Genomic DNA, 26,044 nt, shown 5'->3' with positions numbered 1-26,044 from the left:
TCTAGGAAAACTTATCGGGATTAAGGAGGGTCTGTCTGAGCTCCTTCACATCCCTAACTCTGCCAAAGTCCTCAACCTCAAAGACCCAGCTCCAGGAATGTGGACCATAAAGGTGATGGACTAGCATATCGTAGACCAAGATGCACATACACATTTGATAGGTCTTTTGTGTCAGCGTTGATGATTTAAGTGCAACTGGTGGCTTTCCAGAAAGGTAAAGTTATTGCTTTTAGTCTGTTTTATCTCCTCAGAATAAGGACAGATCGCAAAGTGATGGATAGGTTCTCAAGTCCAAGGTTGTGTGGTGAAGTCATTTATGTCGTTGCTCGGTTCATGACAGGGAATTCTGAGGTTTGGGACTTTAGGGTACACAAAGTCCCAAAGGTCCAGTTAAAGGAAAGGACAACATTTTTGCCTGATTGATTTGTGTGCCCTGTAGCTCGTGTACACAGAGGGAAACCTTACATAGTCTGCTCAATCAGCTGTATGGCTGTTCTTTGAGTTTGAAGAGCTTGATGATTTATGTGTAGAGGAATGTAAAGAGAGAACATGTCATCCTCCATTTTCTTTTGCACTGAAGAAAGGGTTGGCTGGCATAATATGTGCAGAATCCACCATATATCTGTCAGTTTATTTCCTTTGTACACCCAAACTCTTCTCCTTCTTCCATTCACTAGTAAGGTGAATCTCAGTATGTTGTTGTTGTCTTGTTAAAATCTGAAAAGCTGAAATCAGGACTCTTTAGACTATTATCTGTGCCATGACTAAAAGGTTTATTTCAGCTATGCTTAGATTGAATGGATTGTAAAATTGTATATAATTTACACTACTGTTCAAAAGTTTTTAATGTCTCTTACACTCACAAAGGCTGCATTTATTTAATAAAAAAAATAGTAAAATCTGTAATATTGTGAAATATTATTACAAATTAAATTAACTCTTTTTTATTGTAATATATTTTAAAATGTTATTTATTCTTGTGATGGCAAAGCTGAATTATTAGCAGTCATTACTCTATTCTTAAGTGTCTCATGATCCTTCAGAATCATTCTAATAAGCTGATTCGGTGCCCTTGAAACATTTTTTATTAATGTTGAAAACAGATGTGCTGCTTAATTATTTGAAATAGAATTTATTGTAACACTGTCAAGATCTTTATTGTCACTCTAGATTCAATTAATGCCTCCTTGCTGACTCTTAGCTCAAACTGTAGTGTCTATCTGTTATGAAACTTTGAATCTACAAGGGAGTCCAGGCAAATTAAAAATCCTATATATATATTAGTGGTGGGCCGTTATCGGCGTTAACGTGCTGCGTTAACGTGAGACTCTTATCGGGCGATAAAAAAAATGTCGCCGTTAATCTATTCTCAAAGTTGGGTTGGGAGCTGGGTCTATACTACGCAAGCTATGATGACTTTCACCTTGATATTTTAGCGCGGATGTATACCGCGAGAACGAGTCTTCGAACCTGTGTGTATGCGTGCTAACATGGATGCAGCTATGAAGCCGCCGGGTTTGCTTCAGGGAAAATTTATTTTTAAGAAGCTTCCCAATGGAAATCGGCAAGTCATTTCTGTCTTTCGTTACATGGTCGCGCTCTCTGTATCAGCGCACAGCGGAGTTCTGCCCGGTTCTCGCACACACACACACACGCACACACACAAACAAACAAACAAGCGTGGCGCACACACAAGTGAGCACACTCCCACTCCTATTTGTAAATATTAAGCCGCAAAACGTCTATTTAAATATGACTTCTGTGTGTCTCTGTGTTAATGTATGGCGCAGACGCGGGTTTGTTCACTACTCATACAGAAGACCGCGTGACGCTTGTGGCGATATTAACGCCTGTCGTCTCACTAAATGAGGACATAAATACATGAACAACATCTCCAGAACTGCTCTGAGAGTCACTTCATGAGCATTCGAGCGTTTCATTTGAGAAAAACTATCCTCACGGCAACCCGTCAAAATAAAAGTTCGGTTTCACTTGAAGACATTGGGCAGAACGTAATAGGCTACTACTACTAAAACTATTAAAACCTTATCTTTAAGGAATAATCATACAATGTCTTCAATGTTATTATCAATATTAAATTCTTGATGACTGCTAGTTGTTTACTTATCTACTTGGCAGAATTCAAATGAGCCATTTTAATCTAGATTAATTCCAAGATTACAGTGAGATTAATCTAGATTAAAAAAATTAATCTATGCCCACCACTAATATATATATATATATATATATATATATATATGAACAGTAACTTTAATTTACTTTAAGTTCAATTTACTAAAAGTTAAAGAGTATTGTAGACTCTTACATCATTACCTTAAAAAATAAACTGATATATGTTAAGAGTAGGTTATGTACCACTTGTCACATCAGTATGAAGTCTATTTATGCTTTGGCTATTTAAATTGTTTTGTTGCATGTCATAGAAAACAATGGCTAAGGTTCCTTTAATCCCCTAATGCTCCATTTTCCATATCTTCTCCAACTTTTTTAAATCTTTTGTATCATTAACAGAATCAGTTTTAATTCTCTCCTGACCCTCAGTGCATTTATAAACATAAATACTCATACAGCCCATCTCTTACAAGAACATGAGCTGAGATAGAAAAAAAGCTCCTTGTATTTATTTTCCGCAATACAACTTTAATGTGTTTAAATAATGTCAGTGTTTGTCAGAAAGCATGCAGATTGTGATCACAATCTCTGAGTGTTCCCATGTTATGGTGGCGTCTGACTGGGTTTTCTGCCTCTGGGTTGTTTTAGGTTGGATTAATGAATGTTTGGCCTGAATTTTGCTTGGCAGGGCTAATTTAAGGCGGGCCTTAAAACCTCAGGATGAATGGATATAATATAATCTTAATCTTCTGTAAATTGCTCTGCGAAGGCCTTTCCCTTGAACCTCTTGAATGCCCCTTTACCCACTGTTCCAATGTCTTTCCTTCTCTCCTCCACATCTCTCAGAGGAATCCTTCAGGATCTTCTCCTCATCATTCTTGGCGTCATATCATGCAGTGCTTCATGGCCCATGGTAATTCTTTAGGATGGTTGTAATTTCAAAAGAATGCAAGCAGAGGATGGGTTGCCATGGCTCGCCCTGGAGCACTGAGCTGCAGACAACATCAATCGTATGCCAGACTCTCAGCACCAAAACAGTCATAAAGGGCAGCGCAGAACAGCAGGGATCATGTTTAAATGACTCGGACTGTTCCATCTGTCAAAAGCGAAGAAAGAAAGCGAGTCATTCTTAATGTTCGAGAATTTCAAGTGTACTGTATCTGTGGATCTTGAGCCGGCTGTCATCATAAATTAGTTTTGTTGTGCTTCTTCCGTGCATCTTGCTATGAAAAACAAGTTATGTCATTTCAGTTGAATGCTGTTATCTTAACAAATACAAATAACTTTCTATTTGTTTACTTACTTGTGTTGTTGTCAATTTAACCTCAGACGTCCAGTGAGGGCAGGCACTCAGTTCGTATATCAGGCCTTAGCACCATCGATTTCCGAGCAGGCTTTTCCCGAAGGCAAACGCTGGACTTTAAAATGACATCCAGCAGGCCAGTTCAAGGTGAGTTAGTGTTTTAAGGAGTTTGAAGTCATACAAGTTACAAACTGCAGTTAAAACAGTTATATTATTACAATTTAAAGTAATTTAAATATTTAAAAAATGTAATTTATTCCTGAGATGGCAAAGCAGCCAGTGTCACATGATTCTTCAGAAATCATTGTAATATGCTGATTTAGTGTTCAAGAAACTTTTCTTGTTATTGTAAATGTTGAAACCAGTTGTGCTGCTTTTTTGTGGAAACTGTGGTCCATTGTTTCAGGATGCTTTGATTAATATAAAGTTCAAAAGTACAGCATTATTTAAAACAAAAATCTTCTCTAATAAAATCCCTCTTAAACTGTTTCTTTGCTGAATAAAAGTATTAATTTCTTGAAAAAAAGAAAAGAAATCTTAAACAAAAAAAAAAGGTAACCCCAAACTTTTGTTTCTGTCTGGACCACACACACTGTCAAATTTATGAGGTCAACATAGTGGCTGTGTACTTGAGCATTTTAAACATGTTTTGGTTAACCTTTTTAACCTCTATGCTCCTTCCCACAAACACACACACATACACACAGGAATCCCCACCTTTATCCTGCTGAACACCACTGGTCTCTCCCCTCCTGCTCGTGCTGATCGCCTTGAACTCTTGAGCATCACTGGTGACGTAATGAAGACGCTGCCCATCCGCTACTTCCCTGATCGACGCCCTTATGGCATTTGGAATATCACTGAGTTTGTTCCACCCAAAGAGGCTTTCTTCCTGCGGGTCACTGGCTATGACCATGATGGCTTTGTCTTCCAAAGAGTGTCCAGTGTCTCCTACTCCAGCATTGTGCCAGGTCAGATTAGTGTAGATAGATAATACCACGGAATAGTCAATCTAAGTATCATATAGGTGTATTTTACTATATGTGCTACTAGTGTGTTTTGTTCTTATTCTTTTAGAAGCACCCAAAGTAAGCATGCCCACTCATACCCCTGGTTACTACCTGCAGAAAGGGAGTATTACGTGCTTTGTGGATAGCCTGATCCCCTATACGTTGCGCTTCACCAGGGAGGGACTACGCCTGGGTGTGGACCAACTCTTCAGGTAGTGCTAATTAAGGGCACTGTAGATGAGTAGGTGACATGTTGTGCACTGTGGCATACACTATTATTCCAAAGTTTGGGGCTGGTAAATGTTTTTTTTTTTTTTTTAAAGTCTCTTTTTAAAAAAAAAAAAAAAAGAAGAAGAATTTGGGGGAAAAACGGTAATATTGTGAAATATTATTACAATTTAAAATAACAAACTTCTACTTTAATGCATTTTAAGATGTATTGTATCCTTGTAATGGCAAAGAGGAATTTTTAGCAGCCATTGCTACAGTCTTCAGTGTCACATGATCCTTCAGATCCATTCTTTGATGAACAGAACATTCAAAAGAACATAATTTATTAGAAATCTTTTGTAACATTATAAAAGTCTCTGCTGTCACTTTTGATCAATTTAGTGCATAAACTTTTCTGAATAAAAGTTTACAAAAATCATACTGATCTTAAACTTTTGAATGTTAGTTTACTAAATTCTGTCTAAAACTATTTTAAACTGAATTTTTCTAATAAAACTAAATTGCTACTGTTTTTTAATCAGAAGAAACCTTGACTAACATTATAAGCAGAAAAAATGCTACTTAAATGTAGAAAAAGGCCTTCAAATTATAGTGTCGAAGTCCTCAAGGACCCAATGCTGATAGCCTAATCCATTTAAATCTTTACAATTTGTGTTTTTTCGGGAAACAATGTATTTTATATGGTTTTACATTTTTATCATCTTTTTAGGGAGTCTGCTAATGCATCATGGGGAATCCCTCAGGTGTCCCTGAAGGACGAGGGCTTTTATGAGTGCATCGCCATCAGCAGTGCTGGAACAGGACGGGCTCAAACCTTCCTTGATGTTTCTGGTTAGAATGTCACCTTTCATTTTCTACTACATTATGGCCTGTTATTATCAGTAACATTAACTGACATGATGCGATATACACTATAACGAAGTTGGCTTGAATGAGTTCTATCATTCAAAGTTTGCAAAGACTCAGAGAGATGCCCACCATTAGAAGAGCATTGAAGCATGCTGCCTGTGCATGACTGAACGGTCGGGCGTTTCAACCTTATACACTGGTGCATAATAGATAACATATGAGGAATACATATGAGGCAGAATACTGAGATGTCCCACATCTGACATGCCTAGAATGTCTCTTTTATATTTTCTTGTGAGTCAACTTACATGTGTGTGAGTTCAATCTACCCAGCCAGAAACCCAGTGTGATTGCCTCAGTATGCTTTGGTCAAAAAGTCTGCCCCCATTTCACCCAAAGTGGAGAAAGCACTGGATTCCTCAGATTAAATGACCCATTATAGTCTTTGGTTTTATTTCATGCTCCATGTAACAGACATGTGTTGCCCATGAACAATGTCATGCGTGTGAGTGAGTGAGTGAGTGAGTGTGGTTGTAAGTTCAGGAAATGATTATTTTTGCAGTTGATTTTGATGATGCTAATGGAACAAAAATGTCACAGTTCAGCCTAAACATTTGTAGTTACTTGAATTACAGCAGTAGAAGATTAATACACTAAAAAATGTCAACCTCAAGTTCAGCTGCTGCCCTAAATTTTAAGTATAATCAAATTGGATGCAGTGTTAATTTCGTTGACGAAGACGAAAAATATTCGTCAACGAACTTTTTCTGTGACTAAGACGAGACGTTGACGAGCTAAAATTAATGTCTGATGATAAAAACTATGACGAAATTTATGCCGCGTCTTCATTAACAAAACGAGACAGGACTAAAATGTTATTTGAGGACTACCGGACATTCAAAATACATCCTATATGCTAAATGAACGGTCTTGTCTTTCAAAATGTGCGTCTCTGTCATTGGATTACAATCAGATGAGGGGCGTATCTAGTCTCAGTATGGCAGCTGCAGCAGACAGACAGGATAACAAAACGCAAACTAACGATCTGAAACAATAGCCTCAGCACCCGAAGGGTTAGGGATAGGGTGACCAGACGTCCCGTTTTTCCCGGGAGTCACAATTCGTTGTCGATTAATTTAAAGTTAGTGACGGCGGGATAGGCGGAGTCGCGCTGATAAAAGCGCTCTCTCGCGCGCAAGCTCCACTTCTTCAGTTCTCATACAGCGCGCGATCAGTTCTCAGTTCTCAGCGCTCAAATACACACACAGCAGTCCTGTGTCTATCGTGTAGTAGAGTCAGAGTATCTCACATAAATACAGTCAGTTATGGCTTAAGTGAGCGTAAACAGGTGGATGAAAACTGAATGTGTGTCAGTATTACATGCATGCCTTCCGTCTTAAAGGGACAGCATTCCTAATTATCCGTGTCATAAATGTTAACCAACAAAAGATGTCAAATAAATGTATACTTAAGTAAAGCTACTGTATCTGAAAATGAGTTTAATTTGTATCTCTACCAAAAAATGAAAATGTATTCCAGTTTTTCCAAATTCAATCCTTGATTCAAATTTCTCATAAGCTTAATTGATTTGGTCTAAAGAGAGAAGAATTGATGCCTATTTTTGTTTGAATACTACATATAAAATAGCTACCAAAATAAATGTTGTTAACTGCACTTTGACTAAAAGTAAAGACTAAAAGTTGACAAAAATACAATGACTTTTCGTCGACTAAAACTAGACTAAAACTATGAAATACTCAAATGACTAAAATGTGACTAAGACTATTAAGCATTTTCGTCTCAAGACTAAGACTAAGACTAAATCAAAAATGCCTGCCAAAATTAACACTGATTGGATGCATGTCATTTCCACTTAAATAATATTAAACTAATAAATTTATTAATTAGTTTATATCAAATTATAAGTTGATTTTGTATAACTTGACTAAATTCAAGTTAAATATTTTGATTCAGTGTCTCAAAATCAAATGAGCTGTCTACTCTACATAGCATTTTTGGCCATCACAAGCAAATGCAACTGTTCGCACCAAGGTGATTATTCAATGCAAAAATTTGGTGCATTACACATTTTAATTTGAATGAATGGCAATTCAGACTAGCAGAAACATTTGTGAACCGTTAATGCAGTGATTTTTTTTTTTATGTACAAGAGTTCTAATCTCTTTTCCATCACACTGCAAAGAAAACTGGCCAACCAATAACACAGCTTTTGGTCATATGCCCAGAGTTGCTGCTCTTGCATAACTACGACTTGGTGGCACTCAAGAACAGTCTATTTTGCTAAGCGACAGTCAACTAGTCTTGTATTTGGTGTTGTTGGATAAACACTAAAGCATGTAAATACTGTTTGACTTCCTTTGTTCTCTGTGGTATCATAAACTGAAGGTTGCACAGTGCTTTGTGTACCAGGGTAAATGGGGTATTTCTGCTTTTCCATAAGCGCCACCTACTGTTAGAGAGTGAATTTGCATAGTCATTCAGTCTGTATGCAATTTTTTTTCTTGCAAAATTTGACCGAATTTTCGTGCCAAAAATTCACGCATAATATGCTGTTTAAGTAGGCAGCAGTTTTGAGACACGTCTAATATTCTCATGTCACTGCAATTAGATTTTGATATCAGATTTTGTACTTGGAAGACAGAACAGAATTTTTATTACCTAACATTTCAATAAGGGAGAAATATTTCAATGTTTGGTTTTGTGTTGCACAAGGACTGCAAAAATAAACAGGACTGTATCCTCATGGCAGTGTGGTTTTGGAAACCAGACACCACACTGTCCCAAACCGTGCTTACACAAACTTCTTGGACAAATAGCCTCACTTCCTGTCTTCCGGCTCCTCTCTGCTGTTTTGGCTTTATGGTGAGATACAGCGTTAAAAACACCCAGGGTTACTTCACAGTCTGGGAATAATATCCCATTCACCTGGAATGGTCACCTAGAAGTTACTTTTCACATATAGGTTTATTGTTGACCAAAGGTTTATCCCTGTCCCATTTTCTGAGCTGTTTCCCCGACAGTGCTGTCGCCGGGCCAGTGACATGATTAACAGGAGTGACAGGAAAAACCTCCCTTATGAAATTTATGTGTCTTCCTGTATAAATTCCCCACTTATGCCCTAATCCACACATCTGTCAACACCCTCCCTGTTTCCCTTTGCATTTCAGACTCATTGCACAGACTTCATAGATCTGTAGAGTTCACAGACATCCAAAGACCTTATGAGAACTCATAGACAAAAAAAAAATTAGTGAAGGTGAACAGATTCAAATCAGGCTGTTGAATTCAGTTGCTCTGGGATAAACAGGTATATAAGCGCACTTTCTTGACTCATTAGTGTCTTTGTATTTCTGCAGAGCCTCCTCCAGCTATCACGGTGCCCTCTAATGCGACAGCATCTCCTGGTGCAAATGTCATTTTGACGTGTCTAGTTGCCAGCACGGTGCGCTTTAACCTGACTTGGCAGCGAGGGGATGTGGATGCCAGATTGGACCGTCGGATGCGTGTCACCGCCAACCTATCCTTGGAAATCCAGCGAGTCACTCCTGATGATGTCGGCTGGTACACCTGCATTGCAGCCAATGAGGGTGGAGTCTCTGCTTCTCGTGTGTACCTAAATGTGCAAGGTAAGTGTATCTGTGTGATTTTTAGTGTTGTTAAGCAATAAGCCACAAAAGACTGATTACAGTGGTTTTACCACATTTAAGGGCAATATGCATATACCAGTTTGACTCATGAATATTAATTAGGTGATGAAACATTTGCAAGGCTTAAGAACAGCTTCTTATGCATTCATTCTACCAATGCAATTTTATAATAAACATTTTACTCTTTACAATAATTCCAGTTGTTGACCCAAATGTTAACAGGTCATGATTTTAATAAACAGTCACATTCCTTGTCCACTAGGTGTGTTTAAACTACTAAGAGCTCTTTGGACTTTCAATATATGCATAGAAAAAGCCATGCCACAGGGCTCTTGGCAGCTCACTCTCCTACTTCTCTCTAGCACAAGATCTGTTTTCACTGCAGCCTTGCTGTAATATTTCACTGTAATATTTTATAGCACTTGTGAAAGTGATTTATGCTGGGCTTGCTCACTGTTTGCGATCCTGTAGTTTCCATTGAAACAGGCTCTAAACTCCTCTCTTACACTGAATTAAGAAGACTTCCTTCGACAGTACACAACCCTGGCAAATCACTTTACTTTCTCTCATTGGGGAAAATAGCCATTTCGTGCAAAATAAAAATAACAAATGAGATCACAAATGAAAAGAGAAATGGCTTTTGTAACAGAACAGAACTGAGGTGTAATGGATTGTTCATGCAAAACATGTTGTTTCATTGCACTGCGCTGCTTTTTAGTTGTTTTTCTAAATAAACATACACTAGATGGACTTGTTCGACCATTGTACTCGCATCTCACATCTTCTGTAGCGTCTCACACTGCATTTTAAAACGTGTTTTTAGACCTTGCCTATTTATTTATTCAACTGCCCTATCTCTTGCATTTTTATAAGAAAGAATCTCATAACACCCAAACAAATATATACTTGAAAAAAGACTTTTGTTCAGTTGATCTACTAAGAGGTTATGAAGTACTTGTCCTCACTGACCTTTTGTGTTGCATATCGCTTACAGAATCAAGACATGTCTGTTGTTTCTCATATTGAGGCAATTTTTTATTAGTCATGCTCTATTGTAATGAATTAGAAAAAGCTGTTTTGATTTGAAAATATGGAGTTTGGAGGTAATATTGATGGATAGATGTGACTTGAGATTGTCCTTGATGATGATGAAATGTGTGATGATGAAAAGCCCCTGAGGGCCCCAGCAGGGCCAGGGTTGAGCTTTATTAGCAGGAGAGCGGGAGTGACATTAAATGTATAATTTTACCTCATTGTTGAGTGATGAGTCTCTTAGTTTTCCACAACATTCTTTCCCAAGACCTGAGGAACGGGTTTTCCCTGCGTCCCACTTTAATTCTCTCTGTCTCTGTTTCTGCCCCGTCTAATTTCTGTCTCTCTTTAGGTTTATTTTCCTGCATCTGTGTCATTTGTTTTCTGTCTTCTTCTCTCAAATTCTATATTTACGATTAAAGTAGCTTTATAGACATTTTAAATAATGCTTTACTTTTTTACTTTACAAAAGCTTTTATTGCAATGCATACACATTTGCACGCATATACACACCATTTTAAAATAATTTAAAAAATGAAATAAAAATGACTAAAATTCCCAAACTAAGATTTATATGAAGTAGCATTTTTATCATTTTACATGATATAGAATATAGTTTTGCCAAAAGACCCGGTACTTCGGTACTAAGTCGGTACTAAAAAAATGAAAACGTCACAGTACCAGGTTTTTTTAAGTACCGGTGGTACCGAGTACCCGGTCGACCCGGTTCTTGACGCGTACGGACCTATGATTTCCGCGATGCAGAAAACGCGGACGGAATCTCGGAATCCAGTTGTAAAAACGGAGTTTACAGTTTAGCACGGAATGTCACGGAATTTGTCAAAGTTTGGATGAATTAATCAAAAGTAGGTCGTCACACTTTAATCAAATCGTGACATGGACTAGTATCTGTAAATATTAAGCCGCAAAAGTCGATTCAGATATGAATCCCGCATGTTCTGCGAGTCTCTGTGTGAATGAATGAATGAATGGCATAGACGCGCGTTTTTTTTTGTTTTTGTTTTTTTTTACACTGAAGCACGCAACGCTCACGGTGATTTCATCATCTGCCGTCTCCATGAAGACATAAATACATAAACAACATCTACAGAACTGCTCTGAGAGTCACTTCACGAGTATTCTACCGTTCCATTTGAGTAAAACCAGCTTCATATCATATAGCTACACACAGAAATTTAAAGGTATTCACGGCAACCCGTCAAAATAAAAGTTTATCTTAAAGACATTGTGCCAAAAATGTATTACTATTATTTAGTAGAATGTATGTGATACTATTACTACTGTTGATAAAAAAATATACATTTTTAAAGAAATAATCACACAATATTTCTTCCATATTTTAATTTTAATAGTAAATCCCCTTTATTTACCCAAAAAATAAAATGTTTAAATTTAATTAATTAAAAGACAAATTAAATTTGGGTGAAACTTTACTGTTTACTGTTTTTCATACTTTGATTACTTGCGGAAAAACTTGAAACACAATTTAAATAAGTATGAAGAATGGCATTGATTTTTGTAAATTTTATTTTTGTTTGACTATTATTAAAAATAGTGTGTTTTTAATTAGCATGTGGTACCGAGAACCGTGGATTTTCACTGGTATCGGTACCGAATACTGAAATTTTGGTACCGTGACAACACTAATAGAATATATAAAGACAGTTACTGATTTTCTTCAGTCTGTTTTTCTCTCTAATTCCTTCTCTATCAATCTCTGCTTCCTTTTCCCTTACCCTCTATTTTTGTCCTGCTGCTACATTTTAAGCCTCTTCAATTTTTTGGTGTCAGTCTTTGGCTTTTTAAACAGCTGTCACTGTTGTACTGACAAAGTGCATGTATATGTATGTGTGTGTTGTGTAATCACCACCTGCTGGGATTCCTGTGCTGTCCTAGTCATTATGGGCCCTTTGAAGTGGGACTGCTGACACAGTGATGCCTGGCCAGTCCACAGAGTCATCTGCCCTAATCCTTTACACAACATTACTTTGAGCGGCACTGTCCACACACACTGTTTACAGCCTCAGTGCCTGTCAGATGCACATCTCTGTGTTCAGGAGGTCGAGAGACCCAAAGAATGTCTAGAACTTAAGTGAAACTTTTCCTCCAATGACCTTCCTTTTCCCGTAACAGATTAAATAGATTAAAGATTTAATATTTTTGCAAGTATTTATTTATTCCTTTGTTTATTTACGTTAGAAAACCATTTAATGTTACTACAAAAATAAATAGCAGCAACTGTTGCAATCTACTGCAGTCGCACTAAACATATTAAGTGTGGAATCTGCATGCTAAAAATGTGTCTTAATATGTAAACCAGACCTGTAGGCATCCAATTTGCTCAAACTATAGAGAAACATATTTAACTATTTGTAACTTTTTGAATTAGAGTAGCCTCAGGTAAAGAAGCCTAAATGAGGAGGTGTTAGTGAGGTTTAGCGTCAGTGCGTTGTTAAAACCAAGCCTTTAGGCAGACCAAGTCTATTAGAGTGCAATTTAGTGAGTAAGACCTGGGATAATTACAGATTTACTACTAGACACAAAGTGACCTCTTGATGGCAATGCTTTAACCACCTAAGCATGCAACACACAGCGGCTCTCCCGTGTACAACAGACTTTTTGTCTGCCAGGTTTCGTTTTGGGTCCATTTTAATCATGACAAAGTAGGGTTCTTGAAATTACGTCACTCATTCCAGTCAGGCTTTCCATTTGAAATACAGTAGACAACCTGGAAGGCTCTGTTACCATTATGTATGTTAGTCATGTTACTGATTTTCAAGCTCTATGTTCCAAAACTTAGTGAGCTGCATACAGAGGCCACATTTGATCTTGTTACAAAAGGTAGGCATCTATGTTATTCTGCCTACTAAGATATCTCATTTTACCTATAAGATACCTTTTATTCTAAGGCAGCATTGCATGTATTCTTAATGGAGAAGGCAGTCACAGAGTACACTGTGTCAAGGTCAGTTGAAAAATTAATTTAAGGTAGTGGACAGAAATGTTGATTATAAAAAAAAAAAAAAATTTAATCAATACTTTTCAGTATTGAATTAAATGTAAACTAACATTCAAAAGCCCCGTTTTCTATTTTAAAGTTTTAAAATGTAATTTATTCCTGTGATGTCAAAGCTGAATTTTTAGCATTGATTAATCTAGTCTTCAGTGTCATATGACTGATGACATCAGAAATCATTCTAATATGCTGATTTGCTCAAATAACATTTCTTATTATTATCAATGCTTAAAAGAATAGTGCTACTTTTTGTGAAAAATGTGATACTCTGTTTTTTAATGCTTGGCATTGTCTTAGCAACATGCTCTATTGAAATCAGTTATGAGTCAAGTCTCCCCTCTGTTAGGATGCTCTCTTAGAAAGCAGCTATGTAGGCAGCTTACTTGGTTATGGAACAGAGCTATCATGTGCATTTCCTGTCTCTGGCCATGATGTCACACATCCTGCTCTGCTGGAATATGGGACAGGCAGAGACTGGAGGTCAGAGAACAGTGGAGACACACATCAGATTGGCTTCAGCAGTGAGAAAACACTCTCATTCAGTATGGGCTGCACATCATGAATTGATCAAGAGCATGTCTCGGCTTCAACAGCTCAGAGAATCTGGAACCAATAATCCCACTTTAGTGTTTCTGTAAAAAAGAAAAAGGAATGATAGGAGAATTGCTGTGAAATGTGGTTGGCTGGGTATAGAATCATATCATGGGTATAAAGCAGGACAATTTTAAAGGGGTATTGTGGAGACCACATGTGAACATTAGATGCAGTTATGTTCTTTACAAACACGTCTGTATAGTTAAGATTAATGACTAAATATTTGTTTGATGAATGTAATTATATGAGCTATATATTTGTGAATCTCATCCAACCATTTTATGGGTTAAATATGACTGGGCAGATAAATAATACATTTCCTTTAGTACAGTTCTCATCCTTAAGTAGTGGTTCTCAACCGTTTTGACTCTAAGGCCCTCCATTGTTCACAAAAAAAAAAAACTGAATACCCTGTGACTTTTCCAGTTTTTATTTATTTATTGGGTAGGCATAAAGCATAAGAATTTTTTTTTACAAATATATTTTTAGTTTATACCCGATAAAATATTTTAAATGTAAAAAAAATAAAAATGTTATGCCCCCCTGGGCATAAAATTGTATTCATTAACATGACTTTTCCCGACCTAGAAAGGTTTTCCAAGTCTGTGATATTCCTGGTTCTTCAAAGATAAAAAAGTAATTAAAATAAGAAATACCTTGTTTTGTCCTATTATATATTCAGTGATCTCGAGGCCCCCTTGAACGTTTGCTGAGGCCCCAAAGTGGACCGTGGTTCCCTGGTTGAGAATCACTGCTTTAGTAAATTAAAGCTGTGTTTGTTTTGCTGCCACAGTACATTTGCACAGCAGCTGCTAGGGCGTTCTGTTACCAAACATCATGATTGACTCATTTTCTATGCTAGAACAACCAGTGGTGACGGTTGACCCACAAAACCAGACGTTCCGCACAGGTCAAGAAATTTGGATCAGGTGTTCAGCCAAAGGCTACCCCTTACCCATGGTGGTGTGGACACACAATGATATGTTTATTATGGGCTCTAGCAGGTAAACCCCCCCCACAAAAAAATCTTATTTTTGAATCTGATCTTAATGTGTTAACCTTTACTGAAGTATGTTGTACTCTTCTTACTAAGGCACAGAATGACCTCTGATGGCACATTGGTCATCAGGAACACGGGGCCGAAGGATGCTGGGACATACGGCTGCTTAGGGAGTAATGTTGCAGGAACAGACACTCAAACTGCCATCGTCAGCTACATCGGTCAGTACAGAGAACAATTGCATAAGACCACTAAATGAAAGCAGTAAATCCCAAACCAAAGGTTAAGATGGTGTTTTTACTCAACAAATACTTAACTTCTCACAACAGTGAATAAGTGAGACATTTGACATATTCAGTCCCACCCTGTAGTTATACAGTAGTCTTTAATTAAGTTTCCTGTGATCTTCTCCCCTCTGTAGAGTCTCCACAGGTGACAGTCCCTCACTCTGACCTGCTGATTGGTTTAGGACAGACGACCATTTTAGAGTGCAGGGTCACAGGAGTTCCACATCCAGACGTCCTGTGGTATAAAGGTCAGCTAGTGTACTCCTTAACTTCTGGACAACTTTTTCCATTTTAATAGACACCATCATCCCTAATGTACTGTGTGTTTGATCTTCAGGTGACGTGCAGTTGAAGCCGTCTGCAGTTTTAAGTATGGACCCTCAGCATGGCACTCTGAGCATTCAGCAGACTCAGGACACAGATGCAGGAGAGTATACGTGCGTGGCGATAAACTCAGCCGGCTCTGCACAGGGGTACATCACTCTGGACGTGGGCTGTAAGGCTGTGTTACATATCCCTCATCTGAATTAGGGTCCCCTTTCCTCCAAAATCCTCTGATTAAATTGCATAACCATTATTCATTATTTATGTACAGTGTAGTTTATGTACTTTTAATGCATTCACCTGAACTTTAGTTTCTTTTAGATTTGTTTGAAGTTGATTTGATTGTATTTTTGTTTAAAACATGTTTTCATTTTTTTCTACTGCCTATTGAAGACCTGTATTTTATGAATAAATGAATCAAACTACTGTTTATTTTTTTATTCTGTATTCCACAGCTGCTCCTCAGTTCACACGAAAGCCTTCAGATCTGTCTGCTGATATCGGCACAAACATCACCTTGCCGTGTCATGCACAAGGCCACCCAAAACCCCAGCTCTCTTGGAGGCGAGAGGACAATGTCCAACTATTCTCTCAGCATCGCGGTCCCAGTACTGTCACTCAAAAAACTAATGGGGACCTTTTCATCTCCAGTCAGTGTCTTCCTTTTACTTTCTCTGTCTCTAGGCCTGTTTGAAACACCAGATTTGAATTTCCATCACCAAAAGCTGCTATGAATGTTTTTTTTATTTATTTTTTATTCAGAGTTTGGGTTCAGATGCATTAAAAATGTTAAACTGTAAATATATTTTTCTTTCATTGCATATATTTATTTTTAAAATGAATGCCTGAATAAAAGATGTTTTCAGAGAAATTTAGCATTTGAGGCATTAAAACTATAAATATTTATAGTTACAAATATAGTTATAAATAAGTAGATACAAGTTTCAATGTGTTTTACAAGGTTCATGTGATTTCCTGTCCTTTACCTTTTAGACCTCTGGGTAGAGGATGAGAACGCCTATGTGTGTGAAGCTCAAAACCACTTTGGCAAAATCCAGGCCAAGGCCAAAGTCACTGTTACTGGACTCGGTACGACATCTGAAAAACTGTTCAGTCATAACTGCAGCATATGTTTCATGTTTATACTGATCCATCTGTCAGCAGCACACTTGAAGGAAGAAGCCGATGTGGAATATTAATTGTTTTGCGCTTCCTTTATCTTAGTCACATGTACTTTTTCTCGGCCTGAGGCCCATACGCTTGAGTTGCAAGGTGCTCAGAAGCTCAGTTTGATGTTTGAGTCCATATGAATTTATTAGGCTCAGGGGTACATGTGTTTCTGGTTAAAAGAGATAGGATGCTAAAATAGAATTCCACACCAGAATAAGCTCAAATTCATTCTCTGTGGCGAGAGATATACCGCACTGAAACATGCATAATACATTGCAGTGTGTATACTTTAGTTATTAGATTATCAGGGTTCCGGCGGGTCCTTAAAAAGTCTTAAAAGATCTTAAATTTACTTTATCAAATTTAAGGTCATAAAAAGTCTTAAATTGTCTTAATTATGATTTCAAGAGGTCTTAAATTTGGGTACAGACCAGAATCGCGATACAGCTTAATGTGACAATTAAACTTCAAAAGGCTATAAATAAAATATGAGTGCTGCACGTTTCAAAGTCCGGTGCTGCGCTGCTTTGTGTTCTGCCGTCGCCGGGGAAACCGTTCGAAAGAGCCTCCTGCTGGCAGAGAATGAATCTGCATGTTCAATAGGGCTCTTGTGACTGTGAGTAGCCGGAGGCTGTAATTTCAGAACTGGATTTCTAGGACCCTATAGTTTTTTTTGTTTGTTTGTTTGTTTTAATTATTTTCTTTTATTTATTTATTTTTTGCATGTATGTATTGTGTCAGGTCTTCCAGCCAGTTCTATCAAGCCTTTACAATTAATCCAGAATGTGGCAGCAAGATTAATTTTTAATGAGCCAAAAAGAATGTAAGAGAGAATGAAGAACGTCACACCTCTCTCTATTCTAATTCTATTCTTTAAAAAAACAAAAAAAACAAACTAACACTAGCTTTTCTAATCTTTTTGTATTCTGTTTTATTTTTATTAATTATACAATTAACAAAAGCAAAAAAGTCCTCTAACACTAGCTTGCTCTATTCTTTTTCTATGCTATGCTTTCTTTTTGTTTATTATATAATTAAAAAAAATATCTTGCTACATGTACTGCGTTAGGCTAAATGAGACTTGTTATAGCACTTGCATATTGCTCTTTTGTTGATTTTGATTGCTTCCATTGTCCTCATTTATAAGTCGCTTTGGATAAAAGCATCTGCTAAATGACTAAATATTAGTGGCTCATACTATTTTATAGCACTTGGTATTCAATTCTGTATATTATTATTTTTAAGGAATTGTGTAGTTATTTAATTCTATAGACTTAATTATTATCCTAACCAACTCCTAACTCTAAACAGACCCGTTGGTAACCCTCTTGAAATATTTAACCTAATTTATTTCAATATTCAATATATTCTGGTTTAAAATTCAGTTTTCTTGGAAAGAAGACTTGTGTCTGTGCGAGACTTCAGTTAATTAGCTGCAGCGCTTCACATCTGATGTGCTGTTTGTTTGCATCTGTTTGTTTAATGTTTGAATCAGGTCTCCTCTGTTGGAATAGATGGTGCTGTCCCAAAAAATAGGGTCCTATGCAGTCCTAGAACTGCAGCCTCCAGTATTGCAGGAACATTGGGTTGTTTTTGTTCAGACCAATGCAAAAATCGATCCATGTTTTTACCCTGCAAACAGACAGAGCTGTAAATGTGAACTGGTGGATCGATAAGGAGATAATTCATTATAAAAATCTAAACACTAAAATGTGTTTGTATGTTATTTAATTAATATGTGACCCTGGACCACAAAACCAGTCTTAAGTGTCAATTTTTCAAAATTGAGATTTATACATCATCTAAATTAGCTTTCCATTGATGTATGGTTTGTTAGGATAGGGCAACATTTGGCCGAGGTACAACTATTTGAAAATCTGGAATCTGAGGGTGCAAAAAAATCTAAATATTGACAAAATCGCCTTTAAAGTTGTACAAATGAAGTTCTTAGCAATGCATATTGCTAATCAAAAATTTACTTTTGATATATTTACAGTAGGAAATTTATAAAATATCTTCATAGAATATGATCTTTACTTAATGTCCTAATGATTTTTGGCATAAAAGAAAAATCAATCATTTTGACCCATACAATGTATTGTTGGCTATTGCTACAAATATACCCCAGCGACTTAAGACTGGTTTTGTGGTCTAGGGTCACATATAATAATTTATTGATAATTGTTTAAATTAATATAATTAATACTTTTGACTCATCCATTTTCTTAAAAAATGGTTTAAAGGCTGAAATGTGAAGTGTATAATTTTATAAAACTTTTTGTTTCGTGAAAACTTCTATCTGAACTGTAAATCATGCTTTTTACATTCATTTTACAGTTTACCATAGACATTGCCCTACCCTGCTCATATGGTATTAATTTTATTTGTGCAGGTCTTAAAAAAGGTCTTAAAAAGTCTTAAATTTGAGCTTAAAAATCCTGCAGCAACCCTGGATTATATTTATGTATGTGAGGTTGTTTAATTATATTGTAGATGTTAGATGAATGCATTTGCATGTGTGCGACGGAGCTTATGCGTGCCTTTAAGAATACAGTGTGAGTGTGTCAGCTTTGCCCTCAAAGAATCAAAGGAATTCAGGCGTTCTTTCATACTTTTGTCTTTGATCAAAGTGCTGGAGACCCAGAAGTGGCTCACAGTCCATTTCTAGCATCTGTGAAGTTCTACTCTATGCGTTCTGATCCCGCAGGATGACGTCAATCAGTTGAGACCTTACCGCACTGGCCTGCTTGAAACTTCAACATGTGAGCTTGGCAAAAATGACCCTCTTTAAATACATCTAAGATAATGGCTCAGGTTTTTGAAGAAACTTTGAAATCATTTAGCCTGATATTAGGCCAGAGTTTAGCTAAAATAAGTTAAATGTATGATGTAATTTCCTCTTCTCTCTGTATTACCAGAGTACATGTTTGTATACTTTAGTAGGTTAAATAAATAACCTAATGTGTACAATATATTTAAAGAGAATGCAAAAAAACAGTTTACACTATAACTCGTATAAACACCTTTACAGTCTTAAACAGCTTTAAAGTCTTAAGTATTATCCCAAAATCCTCATCAAGGGTTAATTGGTTTTGACATGTTGAAGTACACACTGTGTGTGACATCCAGTGTAAGCGTATCTCAGTATGTGAGGGAGTGACTGTTTTTGTGGTCCTGTAAAAACAACATAACACCAAGTTGAAGCTAAAGGTCACTAATGCGGTCATGCAGTGTGTCTCAACCGTCCAATAATTCTACTCTGCTGAGCCCTAATACCCCAGAGACACTTTTTATGTGTATTCCAAGGTATCCATGGAAATTTAACAAGCAAAACATCAGAGGTGCGGCCAGTCTACTGAGTTTTTAGTGTCAGTGTTTCCAGTGGAGACTTAACCATCCTCTGTCTGATTGAATCAGGAGAATGACATCTAAAATAATCAGGATCAGGATTTAAAAATCTCTTTTCTTGTTTTGAGGATAAAGGTTCATAAGAGGCACCTCAGGTTTTGGTGTGAATGGCAAATTTTTGTCAGCGTGGTGGTACAGTATATGTAATGGGTGGGCTTTTTTAAACTACCATATCTGTCTTTGAGAAACTGCATTCTCATGAAACTACTGTTAAAAGTTCGGAGTTTAAAATGCAATTCTGAATTGCAATTCTGCAAATCTGAATTTTCAGCAGCCAGTACCCCAGTCTTCAGTGTCACATGATTCTTTAGAAAACATTCTAATATATTGATTTCTTATAATTGTCAATGTTGAAAACATTTGATGAATAGACAGTTCAAAAGAACAGAATTCATTTGAAATATAAATATTTTGTATCTTTATAAATGTCTTGCACTTTTGATCAATTTAATGCATGCTTGATGAATAAAAGTACTATTTTCTTTGAAAAAACAAATCTTACTGAACGGTAGTGTTTATTTCTGTAATACTTCAATGAAACTGTATATATATATATATATATATATATATATATATATATCACCATCCTTATGTGTGTATTTTGTGTGCAGTGTCTCCTTTGATAGCTCTGAGTCCAACAGTGGTCAGTGTGATAGAGGACCAGCAGGTCACCCTCCCCTGTGTGTTACTAGCTGGAAACCCCCTTCCTGAGAGACACTGGCTACATGACAATGGCTTAGTGAGTTAACACATGTGCACACACACACACAAACACATAGGCCTTGAAGCCTGTGCATCATCGTTAAGTATTTTACACAGTCACAATGATTAAATTTGATTTAAATGTATGTATGTGTGTGACCACTTGTCAGATTACATCAAGTCCATATGTGACTGTGAGACGTGACGGAAGTCTACATATAGAACGGGTCAGTCAGCAGGATAGGGGGCAGTACACCTGTTTGGCCGAAAACGTGGTGGGATCCAGTAACCGCACAACCATACTAAATGTCTATGGTAAGATTTAAAACAAAAACACACAAATACACTACTGTTCAAAAGTTGTTTTTTTGAACTTTCTATTATTTAATAAACCATCCTGGAAAACTATGTATCAGCTTTGCCATCACAGGAATAAATAACATTTTAACATATATTAAAACAGTTCAATTAAATTGCAAAAATGTTTCTTAGTATTACTGTTTTTACTGTATTTTTGATCAAATGAATGTTGCCTAGTTGAGCATAAGAGACTTCTTTCAAAACATAAAAAACAATCTTACCAACCCCAACTTTTCTGTGATTCTGTAACAGTTTGGAGTAGGTAGAATCAGATCTGATGTATTTGAATCAGTTTGAGTTTTAATACGAAATACTGGACATACACACAGGGAGTCAGTCAAATCTGTAACATGAACCACCCAAACAAACTGAATCAACCTTTTAAACATAAGATAATCATACCTATCAAGCCAGTTGTAAAGGATTTATTTTCTGTGGACCAATATGACACAGTCCAGTCCTCTGCTTCCTCCCTTCTATGACTGTATACAATAAGCCTTTATTTCCCTCTGCCCCACAACAGATGCCTTCATCATTCATGGATTCATTTGAGAATTAAAAACAGAACCAGCAGTGTGAGCAAAGCACTTCTGCACAGAAATAACAGAGAGACAAAAACTCTCATTTTTCAAATGTGATCGGTCTTAAATAAGCAGTCTACTTTTTCTAATGTAAATCAGCCCAAATGAAAGTCTGAGTTAAGATTATTATAGGATACTATACTGAATGTTGTCTTTACAGTATCCTATAAAAATGTTTAAATACTCTGTGCAGTATTTCTAAATCCTGCCTCATATTCAGTGTTTATATAAGTGTTTCAACATGTTTTTCTCTGTAGTGATTCCCACTATTCAACATGGCCCTCAAGTATTCAGTACCATTGAGGGGACGCCCATTTATCTGCCATGTCGTGCACATGGAGTCCCCAAACCAGATATCACTTGGTCTAAGGTAAATGTGTCTCCTTTCTGTCTTTGACACACATGCTCACACAATGGGATTCGGACAGAAAATGCTGACTTCTGACAACACTTGAACTTTCTTGCACAAAACCCATCACGCTTGGTTTTTGGTTATTGCTTAGTGTTTTCTTTTTAAATATAATTTTAAAGTAATGTTAGTGATTTTTTTTTTCTGATAACAATGTAGCTAGGAGCTAATTTGATCTTTTGACCACTATTTTTTTTTACATTTACATGCAAGTTTACATATACATACAATAATTTACAATAAATTAATATGAGTACTTTATCAGTTTCACCATTTCAGCCTTACATTGCACCCTCACGTTGCTATATGTATGTGTGATAATATTTCCTCAGCGAGGAGAGTTGCTGGATCTGAGTGGCAGTGTCTTTTCCCTGGGTGAGGATGGCAGTCTTTACATTGTCTCCCCCAGTGGTGAAGAGTCTGGCGAGTTTGTGTGCACAGCCACCAACGCTGCTGGATACAGCTCCAGGAAGGTTCAGCTCACCGTCTACGGTTAGAGCAGCTCAATCTACTTGCTCTGCTCTGCTCTGTTTTACCTGTCTTCTGTGGTTTTGGTTCTTGTGTTTTCATTATTTCTGTGTGTGCTTTATTTGTTTGTTTCCTATTTATTAGTTTGGTGCTTCCTCCAATCTCATCCTGCTGTACTTGCATACTGTATGTCTTTGTAAACGTGTAGTGAAGCCCCGGCTGAGCGGCGTTGGTGGAACAGAGATGCAAAATAACTCCGGCAAGCTGTTGGAGATGTCGGTAAAAGTGGGTGATGATGTCACACTGCCATGCGAGGTGGAGAGCGTACCTCCTCCAATCATCACCTGGGCCAAAGACAAGCAGCTCATCTCCCCCTTCTCTAATAGGTATCAGTTTCACTTATGTGAAAACCTAGTTTATAATGAATGCATATGATGATAATAAATGTGAACATGCAATGATTTCTTGATTGTTACTATGGATTGATTTATGAGATGTCCTTATACATGAAAAAAAATGTTCCTAAACACTTAATAATATCATCATCTTCAAGCTATATTCAAGACTGGAGTAATGACTGCTGAAAATGTATGTTTGCCTTCACAGGAATAAATTATTATACAGTATAAAATACATATAAATAAAAACTGTTATTTTAAATTGTAATAATATTTTACAATCTTGCCATTTTTACTGTATTTTTATCATAAATGCAGCCTTGGTGAGCATAAGAGGCCTCTTTTAAAAAAATGAAAAATTCATATATACCCCAAACACACTTGTGTCACTAGAAAGTGGACCACATCAAAATATTAAGTCAACATGCACAATATGTCCCCAAAAAATCTTGCATGCATGCTTTTTCAACTGGTATATAAAATCAAATTTCATTTTACATACATTTTATGAATAAGGCCCTTGTATCCTACTCTTAAACACCATTGAGCTTGCATGTGAGTAGTTTGCTCTTCTCTGCATTGTTTTTCAAGGGCTGATGTTTACGGTACAGCCTAAAGGCTAAAAGACTGCGGTCAGATTAAAATTACACAGTAATTAAACTCTACTTTCTCTGCTCACCATGAAAGTAAACGGAGGTATAATTTCGGAAGCTTCTCTGTAAACCAGGAGCACCTGTGTGGTTTTACATCTGCAAAAGAACAGCTCTTCTTATCGTTCCTTAATGTATTTAACCTGTTCTCTCACAGACACATTCAGCTGCCATCAGGCTCCATGAGAATCACAGAAACACGTGTGACGGACAGTGGCATGTATGTCTGTGTGGCTACCAACATAGCTGGAAACTTCACTCAGATGATCAAACTCAGTGTGCTGGGTAAGAGAAACAGATCACATTTATTTACTTGGATGCTGTCGCAATTTATGCTTGCATGTGAAATTTATCGAAGCAACAGCAGTTTAATCTTTTGCCATTGAAGTTCATATGAGCACACATCAGCCCCGAGGTCTTAAAAACATGTCCCATCTGTATAAATGCATCACGTTGCCTCAGTCTTGTCATGACATCAGGCTTCAATCAGTTGTATTTCAAGTGCTCTTCTTGTACCCACAACTATAAAATAAATATTTCGACTGAAAACCGCATGTAAAACAACGCTGCGTGAGCATCATTAAATGACTGATTATTGCATATTTGATAGTCAATTTCACATCACACACCACAATCAACTCAGTAAGTGCCTCCACATTTTTACGTTTCACACATGCTAATGTGCTGTTTACCAGGACAGACACATATCCAAACACTGTTGTCATTTGTTTTTTGGGGTAGTACATCCGATGAGGTTTTGTTCAGACAGGTACCATTTTTTTTACCATATCTGACTCAAATTAGTGTTCAATCATCCATATGCCATTTTTGAATTTCAAGTATTTGCTTTTTCACATTAAGGACATGATGTGACTATTGTCATATACAATGCACAATAGTGCTTGTACATGCTTTGTAAATGAGTGAGTTGAGCCACATGTGGCATTCACTGTGTAGTGAAGGATGAAGTAGTGATTGAGTGAGTGGTTTCAGACACAGCATGACTGTGTAAATAATAGATGATTGTAAAAGCAGCAAGTTCAGGAACTGTCTCTCCTCTGTTTAAACAGATGATGTAACTGCTCTAAGAGGGGTAATTGATAATGGTAGAAACTTCCGCTTTGTTTTTCTTGCATAACTGTTAAAGAGATGGGTAATACAAAAATAAAAACTTCTATAATCATATAATATGCAATACATTACATAATCATTGGTGACATAAACCAGATAATGAACTATTTGTGTTGTTTTTAAGCACAAGTGTCTTTATATATGATATATAGACCACTCCACAACCCTAAACCAATGCATTTGCAAAAAAAAATGCTTCTCTGCATTTCTCCTCTGCTCTAGCTTGTCTCCTGATCTAGGTTTTTAATAAACATGGCATTGTATACTGTGAAAACTGGCTCTGTGAAAATTACTTATGCTCCTCTATTGTAAATCGTTTTGCAAAAAAGCATCTGCTAAATGAATAAATATACATTTTTGTTTATTTTCACAAATCTACAAAAGAAGAAATAAAATGTTTTTGAGATGAACTTGAGTGTGTTTACATGGGCCAGTGATCTCCGTTGACCTCCTAACACCCACTTTTGAGCTTTAGCAGGCTTGGCGGGATGTATGAGAAAGTACTGAAGGAGAGATCAGCTAGTCGCTTGGAGCATAGCGTGATAATAATTATAGAGTCTCATAAACACAAGTTGCTCTCAGAGCACACTCAGACACATCTGCAAGTGAAAATTGGAATGGAGGTATTTATAATGACTACAATTAAACTCTTAGTCATTTTAATCTTGGATTATAGTTTTCCGTATAAGACTGTGAGCAGATACTTTAGCAGAAATTAGTCTGAGAAATGAGAGCTACAGCAAAGGGGAATTTGCTGTTTGATTTATCAGAGCTACCAAATGTCTCATCTTGAAGATTAACAGCAAAAAAAAAAAAAAAAAATGATTTGAAAACATTTTCAGTAATTTCCAAGGGCAGATAAGGACAGGTTGCTGTTTTTGTGCATGGCCAATGCTTTATGAGCAACTAATCACTCCAAATGACATGTTATGAAAGAATGCATTATTACAGCATAGGTTTAACACTTATACTTCTTCACTCTCCTCCCAATACTCCTTTCTCTTTTTTTGCCCTCTCAGTTCCTCCCAGCATCCGTGCAGGTCCTCGAGCCATGAAAGTGCAGGTGGGACATGCCATAGACTTGCCCTGTGTCGCACAGGGAGTCCCAGAACCCTCTGTGTCCTGGCTGAAGGATGGCTCTGCTCTGCTGGATGGGTCTCAGTACAAGATCTCAGATGAAGCTCTGACTTTGAACCAGGTGGGACTTATAGATGAGGGTGTCTATACCTGCGTGGCCTCCAACATCGCTGGACAAGATGAAGCCACCATTCAGCTCCATGTGCAAGGTCAGATGGATGC

At 37.0% G+C, this 26,044-nt stretch overlaps 1 protein-coding gene across 4 annotated transcripts in view; it reads left to right on the top strand.

Moving 5' to 3' along the window:
- Positions 1-26,044, top strand: part of hmcn1 (hemicentin 1) — a 106,751-nt gene that overhangs the window by 26,579 nt on the left and 54,128 nt on the right. For 3 of the 4 annotated variants that reach the window (XM_058755068.1, XM_058755069.1, XM_058755067.1), the window contains 19 exons: positions 6-112; positions 3,463-3,583; positions 4,144-4,407; positions 4,514-4,658; positions 5,387-5,508; positions 8,904-9,173; positions 14,720-14,861; positions 14,951-15,078; positions 15,279-15,392; positions 15,482-15,640; positions 15,924-16,118; positions 16,462-16,557; positions 20,658-20,785; positions 20,919-21,063; positions 21,947-22,059; positions 22,431-22,590; positions 22,775-22,952; positions 23,772-23,899; positions 25,765-26,031. In XM_058755068.1, coding sequence (XP_058611051.1) covers positions 6-112; positions 3,463-3,583; positions 4,144-4,407; positions 4,514-4,658; positions 5,387-5,508; positions 8,904-9,173; positions 14,720-14,861; positions 14,951-15,078; positions 15,279-15,392; positions 15,482-15,640; positions 15,924-16,118; positions 16,462-16,557; positions 20,658-20,785; positions 20,919-21,063; positions 21,947-22,059; positions 22,431-22,590; positions 22,775-22,952; positions 23,772-23,899; positions 25,765-26,031 — 2,982 coding nt within the window. Of the gene's footprint in view, positions 1-5; positions 113-3,462; positions 3,584-4,143; positions 4,408-4,513; positions 4,659-5,386; positions 5,509-8,903; positions 9,174-14,719; positions 14,862-14,950; positions 15,079-15,278; positions 15,393-15,481; positions 15,641-15,923; positions 16,119-16,461; positions 16,558-20,657; positions 20,786-20,918; positions 21,064-21,946; positions 22,060-22,430; positions 22,591-22,710; positions 22,953-23,771; positions 23,900-25,764; positions 26,032-26,044 lie in introns of those variants that run through there. The other variant, XM_058755070.1, reaches the window with a different exon arrangement.

This window comes from Onychostoma macrolepis, chromosome 20, assembly GCF_012432095.1.
Source record: "Onychostoma macrolepis isolate SWU-2019 chromosome 20, ASM1243209v1, whole genome shotgun sequence".
Lineage (NCBI taxonomy): Eukaryota > Metazoa > Chordata > Actinopteri > Cypriniformes > Cyprinidae > Onychostoma > Onychostoma macrolepis.
The sequence above is the reverse complement of the archived record's forward strand: the minus strand, read 5'-3'. Positions and strand labels throughout refer to the sequence as shown.